The sequence below is a fragment of the Taudactylus pleione genome, unplaced genomic scaffold (genome assembly GCF_031769625.1).
Source record: "Taudactylus pleione unplaced genomic scaffold, aTauple2 ptg000006l, whole genome shotgun sequence".
NCBI classification, from domain to species: Eukaryota; Metazoa; Chordata; class Amphibia; order Anura; family Myobatrachidae; genus Taudactylus; species Taudactylus pleione.
Genome location: NW_028284409.1, coordinates 11397383 through 11423240, shown reverse-complemented (window position 1 = coordinate 11423240; position 25858 = coordinate 11397383). Strand labels below are relative to the sequence as shown.

At 44.3% G+C, this 25858-nt stretch overlaps 1 protein-coding gene across 2 annotated transcripts in view; it reads right to left on the bottom strand.

Moving 5' to 3' along the window:
* Window positions 1–25858, bottom strand: part of PEX7 (peroxisomal biogenesis factor 7) — a 285580-nt gene that overhangs the window by 217869 nt on the left and 41853 nt on the right. For both annotated transcript variants that reach the window (XM_088451725.1, XM_088451714.1), the window contains exons 4-5: window positions 19174–19251; window positions 17328–17436 (exon numbers count right to left, since the gene is read on the bottom strand). In XM_088451725.1, coding sequence (XP_088307851.1) covers window positions 17328–17436; window positions 19174–19251 — 187 coding nt within the window. The remainder of the gene's footprint in view (window positions 1–17327; window positions 17437–19173; window positions 19252–25858) is intronic.

The following is a 25858-nucleotide window of genomic DNA, read 5'->3' as shown; positions in this document are numbered from 1 at the left end:
GGAAACACCTTCTACCCGAAGTGATAGCTAGAAGGAAAGCAACCTTCAGGGTAAGGTATCGCAACTCTATTGATTTCAGAGGTTCAATAGGTGGTTTTTGAAGAGCATCCAGGACCAAAATTTACATACCAAGGAAGGATAGGAGGAATGTAAGGTGGATGGAAAAGTCTGCACCTCCAGAATAACCACTAAACGATTCCAAAAAAGGAAAGAAAGGGTGGATACCTGCTCTTTAAAGAAGGCAGACAAAGAGACGAGAGAGATGAAAACATTGGCGAAAGGTGATGGCGTGCACACCAGAAAATGTACAGGCGACAGACCCGGTGATAAATCTTCGACAAATGCATAGTAGAAACCACTAATCTCGAAAATTCCATGATCTCAAGATCTTGGTCACGCCGCCAAAGTTAGTTGAGACAAACTGGGGTGAATGTCTCTGGCCGATATCATAGGTAGCCAGCGATCCACCAAAGAAAAGATCTGAGCCACCTCCAACATAACCTGACGTCTCCAAGTTAATCCCTGACGACTGGTATACACCACCATGGTGGCAATTGTCCAACTGAATGTAAACTGGGTTTTTGCGCAGGACATCCTGAGTTCCAGAAAGTTGATTGGGAGCAGTGCCTCGTCTCTGGACTAATGGCCCTGTAGCTGAAGTCACCACTCTCTAACCAATCAAACTGGTGTTGGTGGTAACCAGGGAAGGGATTGCCCTTGAACAAGTTCTGAGACTGTATTCACCACTGGAGAGATTGTCACGTCTGAGGTGACAAACAGAAAAACATTTTGTCCAAACACGAGGACAAGCTTGGAACCTGGCAAAATTAACTGCCTCAAACGATGCCACCATCTTTCCCAGGAGTTTCATACCCCTGAGGATCTAAACCTGTGGTAGCTGAATTACAGTCCTGAGACCGGAGATCCTGAGCCTTCTCTGGGGGGGAGATAAACTCTCTGTTTGCGAGTATCAAAAAGGAGACCTAAAGAGATCCTCTGCTGAGATGGTACAAGATTAAACTTTGGATAGTTGAGTAAGCACCCGTGGGATTCCAATATTTCCCTGATCCCTACCAAGTGCTGAACCAGCATTGGCTCTGAACTTGCCTTTATTAGGAGATCGTTCCAATAGGGTAAGATGCTAACACCCTTTTTCCTAAGAAAGGCTACCATGTGGGCCAATATTTTTGTAAACACTCTGGGAGCTGTGGATAAACCGAACAGAGCAGCTCGGAACTGGAAATGACATTCTCCCATTGTGAAACAAAGCAACTGCTGATGACCCTGCCAAATTGGGACAAAAAGATACACATCTTCCAGGTGCGCCAAAAAATCCCCTTCTAACATGGAGCTGACAACAGAAAGTAGGGACTCCATCTTGAAGTGTGAAGGGAAAGTTGAGCAGTTTTAAAATTAGAATAGGCCAAAATGAACCATTTGGTTTCTTCACCAGGAAGAGGTGAAAGTAAAAGCCTTGGCCCCGCTGATCTAAAGGAACGGGAACAATAACTTCCAACTAACAATGAAAGCACTGCTGTCCTGATGGCCCTACGACGTACTGGGTCTTGAGGTAGAGGAGTGGCAAAGAAATTACTAGGACCCAACAGATCCAGAATGTAACCCCTGTACAGAATGTCCCAGACCCAACAATCCGTCCCCAGATAACACGAAACCGACGTAAAGGAGCCACAATGAAAAGAGGTAAACTGACCTCTGAATGCATTAAATCTATCACTCCCAACCATGCAAAAAGGATGGAAACGAGCAGGCTTAGATTTTGAAGATAAGACAGGCAAATACAGGCTTTTTCCCCGTTGCTTTGAAAATAATTTTTGTAACTTTCAGACCAAACAATGTGGCCCCCTCAAACGGAACAGCTTCCAGAGTGTGCTTAGACTCTGGATCTGTCTGCCAAGATCGGAGCCAGAGCGAATGTCTAGCCAAGACTGCCAGGGTTGAAATCCTTGAATACAGTGAATCTACATCCAAAGCAGCATTGCCCATATATACTGAGACCTCTTGGATCTGGTCTACCAAGGCTAAGAGATCGGCGGAATCATCAGATTGAATGCCTGAAGCCAACTGCTCAGTCTAAGTTTCCAGAGCCTTGTTTACCAACTGCCAATGCTGGATGTAAAGAAGCTCCTGTGAAACAAAAAATAGACTTGAGCAATGCTTAATTTTTTTCTCACAGACTGATCCTTTAAGGACACAGTCTGGGTAGTAGGAAGAACAGTAGCTTTCTAAAGTCAGGAAATAGGCACATCTACTCAGGGAGGTACCTCCCTCTTTGCTATGTCCTTATCTAAGAATAGATAAACCAACTTAAACCCTTGGAACCTGAAACCGACTGTCAGTCTTTAACCAGGCTTCTATCAATGTATCTGCGAAATTAGAAAATGGCGGAAAAGTGACCACCTGTTTCTATTTACACCTAAACAGTGAATATAAGGTATCTGCCTCAGAACCCTCTGCCTCCTGAAAGTTTAAGTCTGCCTGACTGCAGCAATGGAATCTTGAACTCCCAGATTAGCAGGGGAATCCTCCTGCCAACCAATCTGATCTTCCTTCCTCCTGGTAAGTATCCATTCTCCAGGGCAACGCAAAAATTATAAGGGCACGCGAGGGAACCATTATTCTAAACATTCTGCAGGGAAAGTAATCTGTTGGGATCTAGAACGCTTCCTAGACATTCCAGATGAAGTTGCAATCTTGTCCATGGAGGCTGACACTGTAGAAAGGCATCGTACAATATTACAGACCCATAAAGGTTACTGAACTGGGGACGCTAACTGATCCCGCAGGATTTTTTTTTTTGTATCACAAACAAGAACAGCAGCTGAAATAAATTTAAACACCTGTTTCCACCAGGTACACCTGCAAAATATTATATATATATATATATATATATATACACACACACACACACACACATATATATATATATATCCTGCGTAAATGCACAGTGATAACGTGCAGGAGTATTCTCACAGATAAAAACACAGCATTTGAAATGAAAATAAATTCTGCTCTCAATAAGAGAGAGCAATATAAACACCCTTTGATAAGTACCTCAAACCCCCCCCCCCAAGCCACAATCACTCAACGCCAGCTGAGAATGTTGGTCTGGGAAGAGGGAATAGCCTGACACGGGGCCAACTTACAGGCAGTGTTGTCGGGACTTCTATTACGCCACGGCCCAGCACTACTCACAGGTAGGCTTATCTGTGGGAGAACGATCTCCCTAGGTTTTCTACAGGCCAGATCCCAGAGCATTCTGTGACAGAACCGGTGATCTATGCTCAAAGTTCACAAATATTAGTCACATGTGCAAGCTGGGGCGGAGCGGGGTTTCCGACCTTCTAACTACTGGGACACGCGCTGACTGCCTGAGCCCTGGAAACAGGAGCTGAGGCTGATGACCAAAACGGAAAATCTAAAAAATCAAATAAGGCTACCAAAGGCGCTGGAAACATCGTGCCTCACTCCACAGGCGCTAGGAAAGAACTGTGGCTTAAAGGAAGGAGGGGTTAAGAGGGGGGTGGAGACAATCAGATTAACTCTCTAGAGCCTACTCCTGTGGCCCAGTTCACCTAACCCAGCGTCAGCTTAGCAGTGTCCCCCAGATCGGATGATGAGGAAAGAACAACCCTACTTTATCAGTGAATCAAGGATGCTAAGCTACTCCTTTCAAATAGCACCTTGCCTTTGCATTAACCACTTAACAGACAAAAAAAAATGTCGAAAAAACGCTCAGAAATTTATAACTGAATTAGGTCAAGAACATCTTTTTATAAAGTATCCAACACTATTTTATATAAAAAAAAAAATAATATTTTTTTTAAAACACCGTATACCATAAAAAAAGCACTTCTTATGGTATATTGTAATCATGGCAATTGACAGCTGTACCATCGATGGCCGATGGGCTCAACCATCAATAGAACCCAATGGTTGATTGAGACCGCAGCCGCCGATGTTTCCATAACATCGGTTTGTGGGGCTACCATCGTTGGTGCATAGACTACTGATGGTTTGCAAACCATCGATGGTTGGCCATCCCCAGTATATTGTAGGAATGGCCATCGAAGGAACGAAATCTATGGCTTATGACCAATGTCGAACAGTTTTACCATCGATGATAGAGAGCCAAAGGTTGCCATCGATGTACGAGCAGATTTTTTTTTTCAGAGCTTAGCCCCGCCCCCCCGGCGCCCCTACCCATACTTTGTTTTTGGCCAGCAGCCTCCGTTCCCCACCGCAGTGGTGGCCATCGAGGGGTGCAAACCATCGATTGTTCACCATTGATGGCAGCCACCAGTGGACCCATCGATGGTATCCATCGACTAACATCCTCCGAAGGCTATCCCTCGTATACTTAGTGTGTGTTACAGCCTCAAGTCTTTTTGAATATGATGCCACAAGATTGACACACCTATGTTTGGGCAGTTTCGCCCATTCCTCTTTGCAGCACCTCTCAAGCTCCATCAGGTTGGATGGGAAGCGGCGGTGCACAGCCATTTCAGATCTCTCCAGAGATGTTCAATCGGATTCAAGTCTGGGCTCTGGCTGGGCCACTCAAGGACTTTCAAAGACTTGTCCTGAAGCCACTCCTTTGATATCGTGTGCTTAGGGTTGTTGTTCTGCTGAAAGATGAACCCGTTGCCCCAGTCTGAGGTCAAGAGCGCTCTGGAGCAGGTTTTCATCCATGATGTCTCTGTACATTGCTGCATTCATCTTTCCTTCTATCCAGACTAGTCTCCCAGTTCCTGCCGCTGAAAAACATCCCCACAGCATGATGCTGTCACCACCATGCTTCACTGTAAGGATGGTATTGGCCTGGTGATGAGCAATGCCTGGTTTCCTCCAAACAGAACGCCTGGCATTCACACCAAAGAGTTCAATCTTTGTCTCATCAGACCATAGAATTTTGTTTCTCATGGTCTGAGAGTCTTCAGGTACATTTTGGCAAACTCCAGACGGGCTGCCATGTGCTTTTTACTAAGGAGTGGCTTCAGTCTGGCCACTCTACCATAGAGGTCTGATTGGTGGATTGCTGCAGAGATGGTTGTCCTTCTGGAAGGTTCTCCTCTCTCCACAGAGGAATGCTGTAGCTCTGACAGTGAACATCAGGTTCTTGGTCACCTCCCTGACTAGAGCCCTTCTCCCCTGATCGCTCAGTTTAGGCGGCCGGCCAACTCTAGGAAGAGTCCTGGTGGTTCCGAACTAATTCTATTTATGGATGATGGAGGCCACTGTGCTCATTGGGACCTTCAAAGCAGCAGATATTTTTCTGTACCCTTGCTCGGATTTGTGCCTCAAGACAATCCTGTCTCGGAGGTCTACAGGCAATTCTTTGAACTTCATGCTTGGTTTGTGCTCTGACATGCACTGTCAAGTGTGGGACCTTATATAGACAGGTGTTAGTCTTTCAAAATCATGTCCAATCAACTGAATTTACCACAGGTGGACTCCAATTAAGCTGTAGGAACATCTCAAGGATAATCAGTGAAACAGGATGCATCTGAGCTAAATTTTTTGCTTTATTAAAGTAGCAAAAATCAAAAAAAATTTTTTGTCATTATGGGGTACTGTGTGTAGAATTTTGAGGACAAAAATGAATTTATTCCATTTTGGAACAAGGCTGTAACATAACGAAATGTGGAAAAAGTGAAGTGCTGTGAATACTTTACGGATGCACTGTATACACACACACACACACACAGCGTGTGTGTATATATATATATAATACACATATATATATATATATATATATATATATATGCATACACATATATATATGCATACACACACAATATATATATATATATATATATATTTCACAGAAACAGACAGATCACAGGTGCATAACTCCAAATTTCTAATTATACAGTCAGGTGCATAAATATTGGGACATTGACATAATTTTCATATTTTGGCCTCTATTCACCACCACAATGGCTTTGAAGTGAAACAAACAAGATGTGCTTTAACTGCAGACTTTCAGATTTAATTTGAGGGTAATTACATCCAAATCAGGTGAACGGTGTAGGAATTACAACGGTTTCTATATGTGCCTCCCACTTTTTAAGGTGCCAAAAGTAATGGGACTATCAACTCAAAAGCTATTTCATGGTGTCGAAGCTGGATTATTGGCTGAGACAAGATCAGTTTAAAATTGAATCGCAGCGACACCAACTTGCGACTGGCCGCAAGACGCCATTTTGCGAAATGGCCACCTAAGCGCCATTTTAGATAAACTCACATTTTAGTACATGTGGCGATAATACTATTAGCATCATGCGAATGCATCTGTGACCATCACCAAAGGTTACGGCGATTCACCAAAAGCCTATTTCATTACTTTACGTATTATAAAGGATATATTCCAGAAATGGCTTTACAGTATTGCATTAGAGCAAGTGGCCAGGTGACAAGTGGCTTGTGTAGATAAGCTTCCTGCATAGTGTTTGCCCACTACGGGTGGTCCGGCTAGAATACATTAGCAAGCTTCCTGCAATGACATGATTTCAAAGGCTAGAGTGTCACCTTGGGTCTGTCTCTTGTAGCTGGGATATTTAGCATTTTCACACAAGAGTCTGTGAGAACAAAAGAGGTATCTTTCCTTTGAACACAGGAAAGGTGGGGGGGCCTGCTGACAGGACATGTAGAACTATCTAGCCCAGCATGTCACGCTGCTAAGATGTTAGAGTCAAGCGCACCCATCTTCATACACACATTAATACGTCTTTATATCAAACCCCGAATACTCACACATTACATATTCACACATAAGGTTTAATAAGCTTTAAAGTATATGATTTAAGTTGGTTCAGTTAGTTTAAATGCTGAGAAATATAGATATTTGATAACTAAGGTATTATACATGATAAGCAAGTTGTGTTTGGTTTTGTTCTGATGCGTATGTTTTTTACAGCATTCCGGTGTTATCGGTGGAGAGATCGCATCAAGCAAACTCAAGATATGGATCACAGAATCTACAAGCAACAAAATGTTTTATTTCATTAACAACTGTTAGGATGTTACAGAGGGCGTGATTAGAAAGATCCCCAGCTGTTAGAGGCAGCGAAAGTCTATTTGAACCAGCCTGTTAAATGTGCTGTAACATATGCTTCTCCTCTGGGAACCAATGATATCAGCATATCAGCAACAGACTCCCCTATTGTCCTTTTATTCTGGGGGGGTATAAATATGAGTGCACGAATGCTAGTCTTCAGGCTGAATGCTGTATGACTGGGGGTCTCTTGCTGATGCCTATCTCCGGGTCCGGAAGCACCTGCGTAAGTATACTGTACTTGGGGTCTGTATAATTTCCTTTTGCGCCTAAATTGTGTCTCTCTCTCTGCCTCTCTCTCTCTGTGTGTGCCTCTCTCTCTCTGTGTGTGCGCCTCTCTCTCTCTGTGCGCCTCTCTCTCTCTGTGTGTGTGTGCCTCTCTCTCTGTGTGTGTGTGCCTCTCTATCTCTCGGTGTGCCTCTCTCTCTCTCGGTGTGCCTCTCTCTCTCTCGGTGTGCCTCTCTCTCTCTCGGTGTGCCTCTCTCTCTCTCTGTGTGCCTCTCTCTCTCTCTGTGTGCCTCTCTCTCTCTCTGTGTGCCTCTCTCTCTCTCTGTGTGCCTCTCTCTCTCTCTGTGTGCCTCTCTCTCTCTCTGTGTGCCTCTCTCTCTCTCTGTGTGCCTCTCTCTCTCTCTGTGTGCCTCTCTCTCTCTCTGTGTGCCTCTCTCTCTCTCTGTGTGCCTCTCTCTCTCTCTGTGTGCCTCTCTCTCTCTCTGTGTGCCTCTCTCTCTCTCTGTGTGCCTCTCTCTCTCTCTGTGTGCCTCTCTCTCTCTCTGTGTGCCTCTCTCTCTCTCTGTGTGCCTCTCTCTCTCTCTGTGTGCCTCTCTCTCTCTCTGTGTGCCTCTCTCTCTCTCTGTGCGCCTCTCTCTCTCTCTGTGCGCCTCTCTCTCTCTCTGTGCGCCCCTCTCTCTCTCTGTGCGCCTCTCTCTCTCTGTGCGCCTCTCTCTCTCTCTGTGCGCCCCTCTCTCTCTCTCTGTGCGCCCCTCTCTCTCTCTCTGTGCGCCCCTCTCTCTCTCTCTGTGCGCCCCTCTCTCTCTCTCTGTGCGCCCCTCTCTCTCTCTCTGTGCGCCCCTCTCTCTCTCTCTGTGCGCCCCTCTCTCTCTCTCTGTGCGCCCCTCTCTCTCTCTCTGTGCGCCCCTCTCTCTCTCTCTGTGCGCCCCTCTCTCTCTCTCTGTGCGCCCCTCTCTCTCTCTCTGTGCGCCCCTCTCTCTCTCTCTCTGTGCGCCCCTCTCTCTCTCTCTCTGTGCGCCCCTCTCTCTCTCTCTGTGCGCCCCTCTCTCTCTCTCTGTGCGCCCCTCTCTCTCTCTCTGTGCGCCCCTCTCTCTCTCTCTGTGCGCCCCTCTCTCTCTCTCTGTGCGCCCCTCTCTCTCTCTCTGTGCGCCCCTCTCTCTCTCTCTGTGCGCCCCTCTCTCTCTCTCTGTGCGCCCCTCTCTCTCTCTCTGTGCGCCCCTCTCTCTCTCTCTGTGCGCCCCTCTCTCTCTCTCTGTGCGCCCCTCTCTCTCTCTCTGTGCGCCCCTCTCTCTCTCTCTGTGCGCCCCTCTCTCTCTCTCTGTGCGCCCCTCTCTCTCTCTCTGTGCGCCCCTCTCTCTCTCTCTGTGCGCCCCTCTCTCTCTCTCTGTGCGCCCCTCTCTCTCTCTCTGTGCGCCCCTCTCTCTCTCTCTGTGCGCCCCTCTCTCTCTCTGTGCGCCCCTCTCTCTCTCTCTGTGCGCCCCTCTCTCTCTCTCTGTGCGCCCCTCTCTCTCTCTCTGTGCGCCCCTCTCTCTCTCTCTGTGCGCCCCTCTCTCTCTCTCTGTGCGCCCCTCTCTCTCTCTCTGTGCGCGCCTCTCTCTCTCTCTGTGCGCCTCTCTCTCTCTGTGTGCGCCTCTCTCTCTGTGTGCCTCTCTCTCTCTCTGTGTCTCCCTCTCTCTCTGTGTGTGTCTGCCTCTCTCTCTGTGTGCCTCTCTGTGTGTGTGTGCCTCTCTCTCTCTCTGTGTGCGCCTCTCTCTCTCTCTGTGTGCCTCTCTCTCTGTGTGCCTCTCTCTCTCTCTCTCTCTGTGCCTCTCTCTCTCTGTGTGCCTCTCTCTCTCTGTGTGCCTCTCTCTCTCTGTGTGCCTCTCTCTCTCTGTGTGCCTCTCTCTCTCTGTGTGCCTCTCTCTCTCTGTCTCATTGTATTTATTTGCACTTATTATACACAGATCATAGCGTGTAACTGACTGTACTTTTACTTGAATAATACTTTGTGCTTCGGAACCACATGTTCTGAGTCTGGAGTCTCCATTTATTTTATGACTGCGTACGCAAATTAGCGTCATCCTTAGAGGTTTATAGGAAGGATTTTAAAAGGTACAGGCAGGGGTATATAGAGGTTCATTTTAATATCAACAATGGACAGGTGTGGGATATTCCCTTGTTATTTCATTATCAATTAAGCAGGTAAAAGGTCTGGAGTTCATTCTAGGTGTGACATTTGCAATCAGTTGCTGTCGACTCTCAATATGAGATCCAAAGAGCTGTCACTATCAGTGAACCAAGTCATCATTAGGCTGAAAAATCAAAACAAACCCATCAGAGAGATAGCAAAAACATTAGGTGTGGCCAAATCAACTGTTTGGAACATTCTTAAAAAGAAAGAACGCACCGGAGAGCTCAGCAACACCAAAAGACCCGGAAGACCACGGAAAACAACTGTGGTGGATGACAGAAGAATTATTTCCCTGGTGAAGAAAAACCCCTTCACAACAGTTGGCCAAATCAAGAACACTCTCCAGGAGGTAGGTGTATATGTGTCAAAGTCAACAATTAAGAGAAGACTTCACAAGAGTGAGTATAGAGGGTTCACCACAAGATGTAAACCATAGGTGAGCCACAAAAACAGGAAGACCAGAGTTTGCGAAACAACATATAAAAAAGCCATTACAGTTCTGGAACAACATCCTATGGACAGATTAGACAAAGATCAACTTGTACCAGAGTGATGGGAAGAGAAGAGTATGGAGAAGGAAAGGAACTGCTCATGATCCAAAACATACCACCTCATCAGTGAAGCATGATGGTGGTAGTGTCATGGCGTGGGCATGTATGGCTGCCAATGGAACTGGTTCCCTTGTATTTATTGATGATGTGACTGCTGACAAAAGCAGCAGAATGAATTCTGAAGTGTATCGGGCAATATTATATGCTCATATTCAGTCAAATGCTTCAGAACTCATTGGACGGCGCTTCACAGTGCAGATGGACAAAGACCCGAAGCATACTGCAAAAGCAACCAAAGAGTTTTTTAAGGCTAAAAAGTGGAATGTTATGCAATGGCCAAGTCAATCCCCTGACCTGAATACGATTGAGCATGCATTTCACTTGATGAAGACAAAACTGAAGGGAAAATGCCCCAAGAACAAGCAGGAACTGAAGACATTTGCAGTAGAGGCCTGGCAGAGCATCACCAGGGATGAAACAAAGCGTCTGGTGATGTCTATGCGTTCCAGACTACAGGCTGTAATTGCCTGCAAAGGATTTGCAACAAAGTATTAAAAAGTGAAAGTTACCCTCAAATTAAATCTGAAAGTCTGCAGTTAATGGAGCATACACACGGTCAGATTTGTCAGACTTGTCAGATTTGTCAGATGAACGTTTTGAACGATTTTACCAAAGTTTTGAATGATTTGAACGATTGAACGATTTTTGACTGCATTAAAATGAATGGAATCGTCCAAGTCTGACTGCAAACACATCAGATGTCAGAAATCGTTATCTGACCATCGGGAACACGCATCGTTGATCGTCCATCGTTCAGGCATGTCAGATATGAACGATTTTCCTTCAGATATGAACGACTGAACGATTTTTAAATCGTTATCGTTCATATCTGAAGGAAAAATCTGACCGTGTGTATGCACCATAAAGCACATCTTGTTTGTTTCATTTCAAAGCCATTGTGGTGGTGAATAGAGGCCAAAATATGAACATTCTGTCAATGTCCCAATATTTATGCACCTGACTGTATATAAATACAATATGCAATAAAATTTTGCAATCAATAGAGATTTTTAGCATAATCATGGCCAAGGTTATGGGCCTACCCACCATATCCAGGTAACCTTTGTAGGGTAGGTCCCTAACATACTAGGGTTCAAATCAGGGGCGGACCTGCCAGAGACAACGGAGGCGGTGGCCGCCGGGCGCCAGCCCTGCAGGGGGCACCTCTGCTCCGCTGTCCTAGCCAGCTTCCCTATTAGTTTTGCCTGCAGTGCCAGGGTCGGACTGGCCTGCCGGGCACAGTGCAGCTGCTTGCCTTCTCTTTGTGACCACCACCTAACCACTGAGTCACGGGGGTAGCCGGGAGGAGACAAGCTGCTGCAGGGTGCTCAGAGCACCTTGCAGCAACAGGCAGGCATACAGAGCTAGATTAAGGGAGGAGAGCACAGGGGGCCCCCCCTCTCTCAGGCTTCTAGAGCTGTGAGGGATCAAAAAAACAAACTGAGACAATGGAGACACCTTCGTCTCCTCACACTGGCCAGGGACTGCGGTGCATGATTGGAGGTGCTGCGCATGTGTGACAGCTCCTCGGACAGAAAGCACTGTTTAGCAGATCTCTCTGACCTTGTTCTGAAGTAGGGGCCACATGCGTCTTTTCTGCTTCAGCCAGCTTCCAATCACAGCCGGCGCAGCGTCGCTCTGTGTGTAGCAGGTTTGAAGATTTATAGAGACACTGTGACTGCACTTCGCCGCCCCACGTACTCAGCAGCTGGCATCGTGCGAGTCAGTACACTTCAGGAGAACTACATACAGTATTCTTCATAATTCTCCTCCTTACTATTGTACTTTTATGTGGTGCAGAATTTCCTAGAAAACTTCCTAGAGAGATAATTGTGTGTCTGGCACACACACAGCAGCTTAGCAGGCACAGCCAAGGTGGTGGTGTCCAAAAGAGTGGGAGGGCTCTCTGTACCCCAGGCCCACCAAAGGCTTAATCCGGCCCTACAGGCTCCTAGCCCCCCCCTCCTCCCTCCAACGCTGCTCGCATGCAGGGGCATCTGTCAGTGTGTGTGCATTTCATTATTTCTTTTCTGGGGGTGATGTGTTTGAATACTGTCTGTGGTGGTGGGGTGGTATATTAATGTTGTGTGGGGGGAATGTGTATTAATATTGTGTGTGTGGTGGACAGTATTCATATTATCTGTGTTAAACATGGGTCACTGCTGATAATCTCTGTGTTATATGATGATCACTGCAACACATGTAGAGAACATTACATAGCGGGCACTACAAGACTCTCCGCAATACATTCCGGGCACTGCAACACTCTGAATTACATGCCGGGCACTGCGACACTGTGCATTCAATTGGGAATTCTAAGTACTTTTCCATTGTCACCTATAGGAGTCTTAGAGTTTTAAGCCATTGACATTTATATCCACTAAAAGTATCTTATGTAGGGGTAGCCCAATTTACAGATTGGCCTGTATGTTTTTTTTATGCATGAATTTTTATCTTTATTTCCATTTTTTAGATATTTCTTATTCATCATTATTAAATGAAATTTTCTCCATTTATCAATTGATTGCACTTCATCTGGTTATATTATATTTATTAAGAGAACAATTCATATTAGCTCTGTATTTCATTATCTTTTGTATTTCTGACTGGTCGCATCAGATGCGACCATGTCAGGAAAAGCGCAGTTTGGTATGGTCGCATCTGATGCGACCGTGCCAGGCAAGTGGTTAAAGGACAACAAACCCCAAAATTTTCATATATGAACCTGGAAGGTAAATACACTTTTCAGTGCTACCCTGACACACCAGTGCATATCTTTAAAAATACAATGCATTACAACATTTCCCCCCCACCCCATCTCAGAACAGATACTTATTACACTATCCTCATGAGATTTCACATACAGCGGCTAAAGTAAGTATTGAACACATCAACATTTTTCTCAGCAAATATATTTGTAATGGGGCTATTGTAATGAAATGTCAGCAACAACCCATGCAAAGAAATCAAACCATAGATGTCCGTGAATTAAGTTATGTGTAATAATGTGAAATGACACAAGGAAAAAGTATTGAACACGCTTACTTACTTTTTTCTATTCATCCTTCCTTCAATCATATGAAGTATGCCAGTACAGCATGCTGAAAAACAGCCCCACACCATGATGTTCCCACCTCCAAACTTCACTGTTGGTATGGTGTGTTTGGGGTGATGTGCAGTGCCATTTCTCCTCCAAACATGGTGTGTATTATGGCATCCATAGAGTTACATTTTGGTCTCATCTGACCAGACTATATTCTCCCAGTATTACACAGGCTTGTCCAAATGTTGTGCAGCAAACTTTAAACAAGCTTCAACATGCTTTTTCTTCAACAATGGAGTCTTGCGTGGTGAGCATGCATACAGGCCATGGCAGTTGAGTGCATTACTTATTGTTTTCTTTGAAACAATTGTACCTGATAATTCCAGGTCTTTCTGAACCTCTTCACAAGTGGTCCTTGGCTCTTGGACAACTCCTCTGATAATTCTTTTCACTCCTCTGTCAGAAGTCTTGCGAGAAGCACCTGGTCGTAGCCGGCTTATAGTGAAATGATGTTCTTTCCACTTCTGGATTATGGCCCCAACAGTGCTCACTGGAACATTCAGAAGTTTAGAAATCCTTCTGTAACCAATGCCATCATTATGTTTTGCAACAATAAGGTTGCAAAGGTCTTGAGAGAGCTCTTTTCTTTTACCCATCTTGTATTAAATTTGCACCAACAAGGGGCAGGATTGCGCAGAACAGGCGCCCCGGGTCAAAGTTCTGCCCAACGTACACCAAAGGGAGGACTGATCGGGACTTCAACCCCAGAGTGTGTCTTCTGCGATCCAATGTTACCACTCTGTGAAGTTTTCGTCCAAATCCACCCAGTGGCAAGCTCAGGACAGGCTCCCTGGGTCAAAGTTCTGCACAGTGTACACCAACGGAAGGTCCAACTGGGACCTCAACCACCTAGTATATCTTTTGGGATCCAATGTTACCACTCTGTGAAGTTTTCGTCCAAATTATGTGATATCGTCCAAATCCATCCAGTGGAAGGCTCAGAACAGGCTCCCCGAGTTCTGCCCAGGGTACACCAGCGGGAGGTCCGACCTGGACCCTAATCCCCCTAAAACCTGGCCAGGATCTGCCTGGACAACGTTGCAGGGGTGTCCGAATGCATAACCAGACAGACAAACAAACAGACCAATGATTTTTATATGTAAGATTTGTCGCTTTGTCTAATACAGTGGTCAGGGAACAGAGGTAAATTACCCCACAGGGGTAAAAATGAAATTCCTGGGGATAATGGACGGACAGCCGGGCATGCATATGAATCATTCTATAATATAGAATGATTCATATGCATGCCCAGCTGTTCCGCAGGGAGGCTCTAAGCCAGACGCCCGCTGAGATGCTATTACCAGCGGCCGCCCGGCTCCTTCCCTGCAGCGCCGCGTTAGCCGGAGGCTGGATTTCTCTTCTGAACTCCAGCTTCCAGCTGTCTCCATGCGCACTATGGGAGAGACGTCATGACGTCTCTCCCATAGTTCCGAGGAGCAGCCGGGAGGCAAAAGCAGGAGCGGGGATTAAGGCGGGTTTTTTTGTGCAAGCGGCACTACAGGGGCATTATATGGGGGCACTACTACAGGGGCATAAATATGGGGGCACTACTACAGGGGTATAAATATGGGGGCACTACTACAGGGGTATAAATATGGGGGCACTACTACAGCGGCATAACTATGGGGGCACTACTACAGCGGCATAACTATGGAGGCACTACTACAGCGGCATAACTATGGGGGCACTACTACAGGGGCATTATATGGGGGCACTACTACAAGGGCATTATATGGGGGCACTACTACAAGGGCATTATATGGGGGCACTACTACAGGGGCATAACTATGGGGGTACTACTATAGGGGCATAACTATGGGGGCACAGCTACAGGAGCATTATATGGGGGCACTACTACAGGGGCATAATAATGGGGGCAATACTACAGGGGCATTATATGGGGGCACTACTATAGAATTTCCTTCCTTTCAAATCAAGGGGGTAACGTCGGCATATCTAAATATATTTTGGGGTAAAAGGTAAAAAAGTTCCCTGATCCCTGGTCTAATAGCTTACTTTTTGGATACCTAATAACTATGTAAGATTTGGCAGCTTTACCTTGAGAGCTGTAGAATTTGTATTATCCTTTTTTCAAAGGCTAGAACTACTCTATAGACAATTTATTATAAATCATTATACAATCTCTACCTGCTGAAATATTTTCATATTTATCTGCTGTTAATTATACATTACCTTCATTTTATTTCTAATTTATCACTGTGTTCACTTTATTCTAGACTTTTTCTGTGTACTGCGTATGACTGAAAAAAATTAAATAAACAGACTTTTCAAAAAACAGAAAAATAAATAAATGCATGTCCCTTTTGTAGTTATTTTATACAGTAAACACCTCTATTGCACAGAATATAACATTATTCGCTTGATTCTGAGTCAAACGCAACGGCGATGTTGGACGCTTTGGATGTTTACATCTGCGCATGTGTCTCATACCCCTTTCACACTGCAAACCCAGGTCGCACCCAGGATTTTGTACACAAGTCCATCCCGGGTGTGACCTGGCTGAGACCCCTTTCAGACTAGCGTCCCGACCCAGCTTATTACCGGGTCGATGACGTCACGCACCGAACCTGTGCTTGTAGATGAGATCATCTCCAAGCATCGGCTCAGCGTATGCTGTGAACAGGTCCCAGGTCGCATTGACCCGGGTCACCCATTCACACTGCACTGCGAGCCGGTTTGAACCAGTGTTCAACCCTGCTCATTGCAAGGGTTGAAATGCTGGGTCGCTCTACCCGTGTTATTACAACTGGACCCTTTCACACTGAGCAATAATCCGGGTTGCTGCGCGTTCAGGTGAAATAACTATTGCTGGCAGTGTGAAAGAGGTATCATTTGCAGTAAAGATTCATACAAAGAAGTGTATTAGTAATCTGTTGTGCGTTCCAGGGCGGTTACAGCGGTTTGGCTTATTAGGTGCAACGTAGTACAGGCTTGTTATTGGAGTGACATGAGGATGTTGCTAGAAGCGGTTGCGTTAGAGATGCTGAATCGCTCACATTGGAGGCCATACTCAGACGGATGATCTGCACCCAGCATAGAGCTGGTGCAAGTTTCGTTGGTTTGATCGATAGTGGCGTAGATGCAAAAAAGCATGATTGCACTGTCTGTCAACTGTGAAAGTGGGCAGACCATGCAGATTCAGACACATCGATGTACACCAGGAAAGGGCTTTGTAGTGGCATTAGCATAAAGTCGCAGGCGCAAAGGACGCAAGAAAGCCCCAACTGAGTCCAACTCAGAATCAGGCCCTTTGAGGAGGGAGTATCCCACCCCTCATCAAAAGACCCCCTCCCTCTTAACAGACCCGCCCCTATTAGGATTGCTTACAGAAATTCCCAGGCTGGTATTCCATCCCAATCCGCCCCGGGGTAAAAAAAATACTTCCCTCCTGACCTGAGATGATAGGGTTACTTCCCTACCCGCTAATATGCTTCACCAGTGTAGACTCTCTATCTGAGATTACAGCACTACTTTTCCTCTGTATCTATGTATTTATACTTACATTATCCACTACTTTATCCTTACTCTCTCTGATATTATAACACTATCTCGCTCTTCACCCTCTGATGTTGAAACACCACTTTCCTTTACCTTTATGCGAAAATTGAGAATACAGCCCTACTTTCCTATCCTTATGAGGCCACAGCACTTTTTTCATCCCCTTTTATCTTAGATTTTATCTATTTTTCTCCCACTCTATATGAGGTTATACTGTAGCACTTCTTTTTCTCTCCATCTGAGGTTACATCACTATTAAACTCTACTTCTAAGTTAGATAACATTACTGCTTCTCTCTCTCTCTTTGCCAGTTTATCACAACACTACAGTGCTCTCCCTCTATGTCCGATGATAAAACTACACAGCTTTAGCTGTCTTCAAACATAGAGCTAACTTTACTTTTATACTTTGAAATGGGCTCTTCCAAAAAAAACATAAGACTACCACCTTGTGGACAATTGAAGTCATGCACACAGTGACTAAACAGCACATGTTCCCTTAATGTTATTAAACAGAATGAATGAACCATGCTTCAATGAAACCCAACCAGAAATACATATTATTTGGCAGTCTAAAATAACCCCAAGCAAAAACTAAATTATATCTACTTTAATATGTTACCTGAGACAGAGGCAAAGCAGCCTGGTATATGAGGTGACCAGACAGTATTGTAAATTATGTTTTCATGGCCCATGAAGGTGCAGAGTGACTTTCCAATGGAAGGGTCCCACTAAAAGAAAAAGATAGGATTATAGGTCTTTCAGTTTCTTGGCACAATGTCCCTATGAATTAGATCTGAATGCTGCTTTTCAGGTTTTAAATATTACTGTGGGCAAAGTAAGAGAGACTCGACATGAGTGCCCAGGGAAAAGCTCACGTTGCTTACCCTACAGCTGCCTTAAGAGGTCCTACATTCCAATTCTGTGTCGCATTACGATGAGAAATAATACATTCAAGCTTAGTTAAAATAGAGGTTTGTGCACTAGAGGCACCTGAATGTCATGGGCAAATTCTAATCATGTTATACTGTATTAATGTGCCTGTTAAGACTTACATTACATTTGCATTGTTAGATCATCTGCAAGTGTGTGTGTGTACCTTCATAAGTACTAGGCACTCCCCCAAGTGTGACAAATTGGGGGCATACCATGAGGACATGCCCCCTCCTCGGTCAGTCACACCCCCTTTTCGGAAAAGCGAGTACAGAGAATCCCTGCCCGCACCTCAGCATCCTGCCCTGCCCCAGGTCTGGTAGGAACACCATGGGCCAAATGTTATAGGGTGAGAGTTTAGAAAATGTGACAGTTTTCTCACACTTTTTACTCGGCCAATGTAATAGAGTCCGAGAACAAGCAAACTCGCTTGTTATTCAGACTCAAAAAACTCTCACGATTTAAACTCTCATCTCAATGTTTTCCCATTTTGGAGATAAAACTCAACCAATGTAATAGTGTGAGAGATTACTGCTAAACTCTCATCCTATTACATTTGGTCCCATGTATGCAGTGCCGTACAAGAGGTTATGTAATAACCGATAAAGTACACAGCATAAACATCATGCACAAGAGTGAGTAAAAATATATATATAAGCACTGTAGTAAAAACACAGACAGGGAGCGATAAAAGCAGGGAGAAGGGTTAGGGCAACTCCTTGTAGCTATAATCAGCAGGCGGTGGTGAGTTTCAGGAGAAAGCGCAACAGCTGTCAATGATCCTCTACCCATCATATGAGGGAGCACAGTGTCAGAGTCGCTAAAGGGGAGGAGGAGACAAAAGACAAGAAGCACTAGTGGTAAAGGTGGCCACACACATGGCGATGTGCACACGATCAGCCGATGTGTACGATTTCCCTTGACACTCTCCCCGGCAGCTCTGCACACGATTTGTTGTCCAATCTTCAAACGATCTCTCCTGCATCCAGACCAAACTTTCACAGTGCATCATGTCCTAGATTGTCAGATCTGCCCTACTGCACGGCAGATCTGACGATGCGATGTGCGACCAGCGGGGACGCACATCGCATCGTGAGTGGGGACTCACGATTTACTCAGGATTTGGCTATATTTTACACTATCTGTCGTTCCAATGTGTCGGAATCGGCCAGATCGGGTAAAATATCACTATGTGTGTGGCCAGCATAAGAATAGTGCAAGGGAAGCAACAAGAGGGTAGAGGGCACTGTCCGACAGCTTACATTATAAAGGGGTAATGGAACATTTTAAAAATACAGATCCATTCATTTTGTGGTAAATTGTTTTTGTATGACTGCAGTAAAGCAGCTTAAAGACAAGATACAAATGGCAAAAGCTGCATCTGAAACTGTAGTTAATTAAGTAATTTCTGTTAAGAAGTAACAAACAGGTTTATTACAATATCCAAGGAGATAGACCTTGGCAGGTAAAAAGCACAGTTAGAACAAACAGAACTATGTTTGTAGACAGAGCACAGTGTGTCACCTTTCACTTACTAGTTTAGCAGTACGATCCCAAGATCCAGATACCAGCAGTTGCTCTCCTCTTGTCTGACTCCAGTCCACACTGTAAACCTGAGGGAGAAATATATGTAATCACATATTACCAGTGAGCAGATTAAGGGACTCGTGGAGAAACAAAAATATGTTTTGGCTTACATGCAAGCCATGGCTTCTTATTAACCAGTAAAACTATATATTTTGTTTTGGGTTGGAAATATAATATAGTGAAAGTAAACAATAACTGATACTAAAATATAATGTTCTTTTCTCAAGAAGACTGTCTTTATGTTAATGTTGTAAACTAAATACATTTAACCAGATCATCAAGAGAGAAGAGCAACACCACAAAAAAGAAGATTTGTGACCAACTCTGGTCTGCACAATGAACAAAACTGAAAAGAAAAACACCTGCACCTATAGGACACCTGAAGATATGAGATACTAGTGAGCTTCTGCACTCCATTTACAAAGCAACAAATTAAAAATATTAACCAAGAAATGAGGTACTCATAGTTTTTTATCCATAATGATTACGGATCATAAAAAAAACAAAATCCTACTTATAACCTTGACCTGTCCTTCCTTTAACACCCCGCAAATGTACAGGTTTCCACTGGTCTGTCCAACACGTTTCTTGCAAGGAAGTAAGAGAAAGAGGAGTTAATAGAAAAACACCTAAGGCTGATCTAAGGACACTTATTTTTTTCTTTAGTTGCTTCTCCTAATTGCTTTGGCTATTAAAATTCATGTCTTCCCATTGCAGAGAAGGATTACCATAAAAAAACTTTCAGAAAAGAAAACACTTTCTCCCAGCAGTAGAAAGGCTGTGTCATTATCAGCAGTCTGTGCAGCTCTGCAATACATAGCTAATAAAGCTTGAGAAGGGAATTTGCAAATGGCTGCATAAGACTTTCAAGCCTATTCCACAAGGGTAATAAAAGAAAGTGTTGTTCATGAAGTAGAACAGAACTGGAGTTTCTAGATTGTGTCCGTTGGAAGTGACCCTAAAATCTCACAGGAAAAAAAAAGCTTTTGTACGCACCGATGGATTGTTTTTTGAGGGTTTTTTTTACAAAAACTAAAAAAATAACTAAATAATTAAACTAAATTATAATTACATTACCAAAATATTAAGTAAACTTTAATTCAAATGTTAATTCACTTTACTCTTCTTCACTAGGAGATATGAAGAGCCCCATATCAATTAGGGGGAGTCGGCTCGCCCCGCATGTAAGTGCGAGCATAAGCAGCACTTATAGTAGCCCTGGAATCGCTGTTTTTTATTCACAGTCTCAGAGGGCTAACCTAAGGGGTATATTTACTAAAGTGTAGATTTTTGGAAGTGGAGTTGTTGCTCATAGCAACCAATCAGATTCTGATTGGTTACTATGGGCAACAACTCCACTTAAGAAAATAAATGTACTTTAGTAAATATACACCTAGGAGTCAGATCACATCTTCTGACATGAAATTGTGTTTTTTTTTGTCCCAATTGTGACGTAACAATCCAACATTTAAAATTAATTGTCTCTGCCATTCACCTCTGTTTGCAGCTAAAAGCTCACCTATTGTAGATGAAGATTTACAAGTGGCTTTATGGCTTTCACCAACAATCCCTCAGGTAAATCCAAGGTTGAATTGCTTAATTTAAGAACAAATGTTCTTTTCTCTTGCCAACCAGGAATTATTAGTAACTAATAAGAGGTTAGCTTAAAAATCTATCCAAGTATAACAATTAACACAGCTGTGAAAATTAAGCAGCAGGAATTACAGCAAGCTCAGGACACATAGCATCTAACATAGCTTAGAGAGGTTCTTCGTGGTTTCTGCACTGTGGACCAGACTAATGCTGGCCATACACCTACACGACCAGCATAAGATCCGATTCATCATGCGATTTCCCTACGATTCCCCGGCCATCGTGACCACACGAATTTGTGTTTTTTTACACACGATTTTCATTAGATCAGTCTTGCAAACATGGGCATTGGTTCAAAAACATAGGTGGACTGTGGTCAATGGCCATTAATGGGCAAACAGAGGTGGGCATTGTTGGGTAAACAATAGCTAGACGGTGGGCATTGCTGGGCAAAAATGGGTGGGCATTGCTGGGTACACAATAGCTAGATGGTGGGCATTGCTGGGGAATAAATTGGCATTGCTGGGTAAACAATATCTAGATTGTGGCCATTGCTGGGCAAAAATGGGCGGCCATTGTTGGGTAAACAATTGCTAGACGGTGGGCATTGCTGGGCAAAAATGGGTGGGCATTGGTGGGTAAACAAAAGCTTGATGGTGGGCATTGCTGGGGAATAAATTGACATTGCTTGGCAAACAGGGGTGGCCATTGCTGGGGAAAAGATCATTGCTGGGCAAAAATGGGTGGGCATTGCTGGGTAAACAAAAGCTAGATGGTGGGCATTGCTGGGGAATAAATGGGCATTGCTGGGCAAAAATGGGTGGGCATTGCTGGGTAAACAATAGCTAGATGACGGGCATTGCTGGGGAATAAATTGGCATTGCTGGGCAAACAGGGGTGGGCATTGCTGGGTAAACAATCTAGATGGTGGCCATTGCTGGGGAATAGATGGGCATTGCTGGGCAAAAATGGGTGGCCATTGTTGGATAAACAATTGCTAGACGGTGGCCATTGCTGGGGAATAGATGGGAATTGCTAGGCAAAAATGGGTGGGCATTGCTGGGTAAACAAAAGCTTGATGGTGGGCATTGCTGGGGAATAAATTGGCATTGCTGGGCAAATAGGGGTGGGCATTGCTGGGTAAACAATATCTAGACGGTGGCCATTGCGGGGGAAAAGATCATTGCTGGGCAAAAATGGGTGGGCATTGCTGGGTAAACAATAGCTAGATGGTGGGCATTGCTGGGGAATATATGGGCATTGCTGGGCAAATAGGGGTGGGCATTGCTGGGTAAACAATATCTAGACGGTGGCCATTGCTGGGAAATAGATGGGCATTGCTGGGAAAAAATGGGTGGGCATTGAAGGGTAAACAGAGGTAGTCAGTTTGTGCAGGGCTCAAACCAATGCCCACTATGCATATGCTAAACATTGGTGGCCAGTGTGCTTTGTATATGGAAAACAAGTGGCCTGCAAATACTATACAATACCTGCACAATTGTGTCTGCTGCTCAAGTTGCTGATCCTCTCTGCTCGGGCGCTGTCTGCAGTGGGCGTAAACAGGAAATTGTCAGTCAAGTGAGGGGACACAGCCAGTCGGACGCCCGATGCATCGCGGGAGTGCGTATCGGATCGTATACAGGGAAAAAAATGCACGATTTCTACAGGATTGATCGTACGGCTCGTCGAAAATCATACAATCGGACAGAAATCGCGTAGGTGTATGGCCACCTTAAGGGGAGTGCATGACCTGATAACAGCATTCACAATATGCATTTCCAGATACTACAGTACAGCATTGCACAATATGCATTTCTAGATACTACAGTACAGCATTGCACAATATGCATTTCCAGAGACTACAGTACAGCAAACACTGCTTATTTTTGCTTGCTTTTAAGTGATAAAAATAAGCAATGTTTTAGTACCATAGCATCTTGTGGAAACAGCTCACAATGAATTGAATCTAAATCTAGGTCTGATAGTCAGCTTCAGGAGGTATGATTCTGTTTTCATTTATGTAGTAACTATTGCAGCTAACATTTAAGAGTATTGAATTTATTAAATAACTTTTGGAAATGAGGTGCTTGTACAAAATGCATAGTTTATTGCTAGTATTAAAAATGAAAAAAGAGATTGAAACTAAACAGCATAATTTTAAAACTAACCACCTTATAAAGGTGTACATAGGTAATGATAACATATATGTCTGTCCCATATATTGTATGCTTGCATTAAAGAGTTGCCCAACCATTCGTAATCCAAACTTCTCCTTTGTATAGCAAATAGTGAGAGGTCTCCCTTGCCTGAAATTCCCATTGCTGTCCATAACGCTCCAGTGACAAGAGGCACACAGGGCCTGATGCATAGCGCTCGCAAGCGGGTCGATGGCCGGGCATTGTCACTGCACGTGCACGATCCCCGTAGCTAGTGAATTTTCATTCGCTGCAGGACTCACTACAAGACGGGGCGGCTGTCGATTGTGATTGACAGCTCACCCCGTTTTGTAGGCGTGCAGGAGGGGTGGCTGGACACACGGAGGCGTTCCTGAAGGAACGCCTGCCGTTTGTGGGCAGCCCCACTGATATCACCAGTGATGTCAGTAGTGAACTTCCTGCTCTATTAGAGCAGGAAGTTCACTGGGGCTTGCGGTGGACGAGACCCTACCACAAGGGTCTCGTTGCAAGCCCGATGGTCGCGATAACCGTGACCATCGCCAGGCCGCCCGCTACAGCTATGGGTGGTCATCCACAGCTTAGTGAGCGGCTTTGAGGCCGGTCAAAAAAAAACAAACGGCCTGCCCTGATTCAGATCGAGCGCTCGCAAATAACGAGCGCCTCTGAATCAGGGCCACAGTGCAAACTGACTGTTGGTATTTGGTATACACAGTGGGGAAGGTTCAAATCAGAAGGGGATAATCCAAAACTAGACAACCTGTTTAAAGTGTTTTGGAATAAAGTATTTGGCTCCTAATAAATACATTAAAATTGCTTTGATGCTTAAACAATTTTATATACAGTTACCATATACACTTTAAGAATATAAAATGTGGGTTTACCTTCATTGCTAAGGGTGCAATTCAATTCCGAGCAATGTACAGTGGCTGCGCACATAACAAATAATTACGAGTGTGAAATTGATCATTTTGCTGCAAACCCCTGTACCGACGGCACATCACCAGCATCACAATCAATTGACTTGCCCTAAAGACTGTTACTGGCTGGGTTGAGTCCTAAATGATATGCTTTGGGGCAGATAGTTCTACTGAGACCGACACATCACTTTAAGAACTTTCCTTAAAAAAGAGGTATTGTTTCATGATTGTTTATTTATACTTTATATGTATTTATTGTGACCTATTATTTTATTATACGCAAAATATATTAGCTTTTTTCCTTTACTATTTATAGAACATTAATATTAGCTACCTGAACAGTAGTGTCATATCAATCATCACAGTACATTACATAATTGATATTATTGCAAACTTATTTATCTGCTTGGGTTATTATTGAAGTAGTCCAGTATTACATTTCCATTTATACTATCATTATTCAGTACTACTTGCGCCAAGGGCTATTTATACTGTGTATACCAGAAGGAAAAGCATTCATGTTCTGAAAGAGCGTGCAAACAGATACACACGAAGAGAAGAACAAATTACAGTCCTAAAGCAAAAAGGATCAGAAATCCATAAAGCATGACATGACCAATCAGGACATTTTGGGGTCAAGAAAACCAATATTACTGGAAAAAATATAGTTTAATGGTCTGAAAGGTGTAAACCATAACTTTAAAACAGACATGTGGGAGACTGCGCCACACTTGTCGATCCACACCAGTTGGCATATAGAATTGGTCACCATGAACCATCTGAAATTGGATGAAGGACATGGCAATTACTCTTATGTCCTAATGATCATGGACTACATGACATACCTAGTGTTAATACCTTTAAGGAACTCAATGAAAAGCATCAGTGAGACGCACCAGAGCAGAGAGTGACACCACAGGCAGGAAAAAGGAACTGCACTGGCTATGACAGGTGCAGGCTGCTAGAATGAACACTAATTATTATTACAACGTTTCTGTAATGCAGTACATAGGCGATAGAACATACAAGAGACTGTATATATACAAAATAGTTACAGACAAGTACACATTATGTAGAGAAAACAAAGGGGAGAGAGTCCTGATCATGACAGCTAACATTCTAGTTGAAGTATGAGTGCACACAAAGATGGAGAGTGTAACCGAGATGCAAAATGCAGAGGGTAGACTAGAGGGTATGCAGTCGGGATGCAGACGGTCTAAATCCCGACTGTCTAATCCCGGGAAGGATCTAATGATAGGCGTCTAAATCGCGACGCCTGTCATTTTACCTACCGGCACCTGGCATTCCAATCGAAGGTAAGCCGGGAGCCAGGCGCAGACAGCTGCGGGGGGGGGGGGTTAGGGGCTCCCGGGGGGGAATTAGGGCTAGGCAGCCCCCCGGAAGGGTTAGGCTAGGGGAAGGGGGTAGGCAGCGGGGAAGGGGGGGTTAGGTTTATGCACTTAGAGGGGGGATTAGGGTTAGGCACTTGGGGAGGGTGGGAGGTTAGGGCTAGGCACCCCTACGGGAGGGTTAGGGGGGGTTTAGGTTAGTTTATACTTACCTTTAGCGTAGTCAGGATCTCCACCTCTGCCGGGCTTCCGCTGTCAGGATTTGAACCGGCGGTAAATCATACCGATCCTGACTAGAGAGAGCTAGGCGGAGGGTTGGTAGGCTTGAATGTAGATAAAAGTTTTAAGAGCACGTTTAAAGGCTGGGAGCCTTGATGCAAATCTCATTAAGTGTGGGCAGCCCGATTCAGAACAATTTAATAAAGAATATACTTAGGTATCCAAGACAACTTACACTGTTGTTGTATCTTAATGCATTTTAATTTGTAAAAAGTTTTCTTGTAAATAATTTGTTACTGTCATTTCATGTTAACGTATCATACGATTTTTTTAATCATCTTAACTTGTTCCCACATTTACAGTTACATAAAATAAATC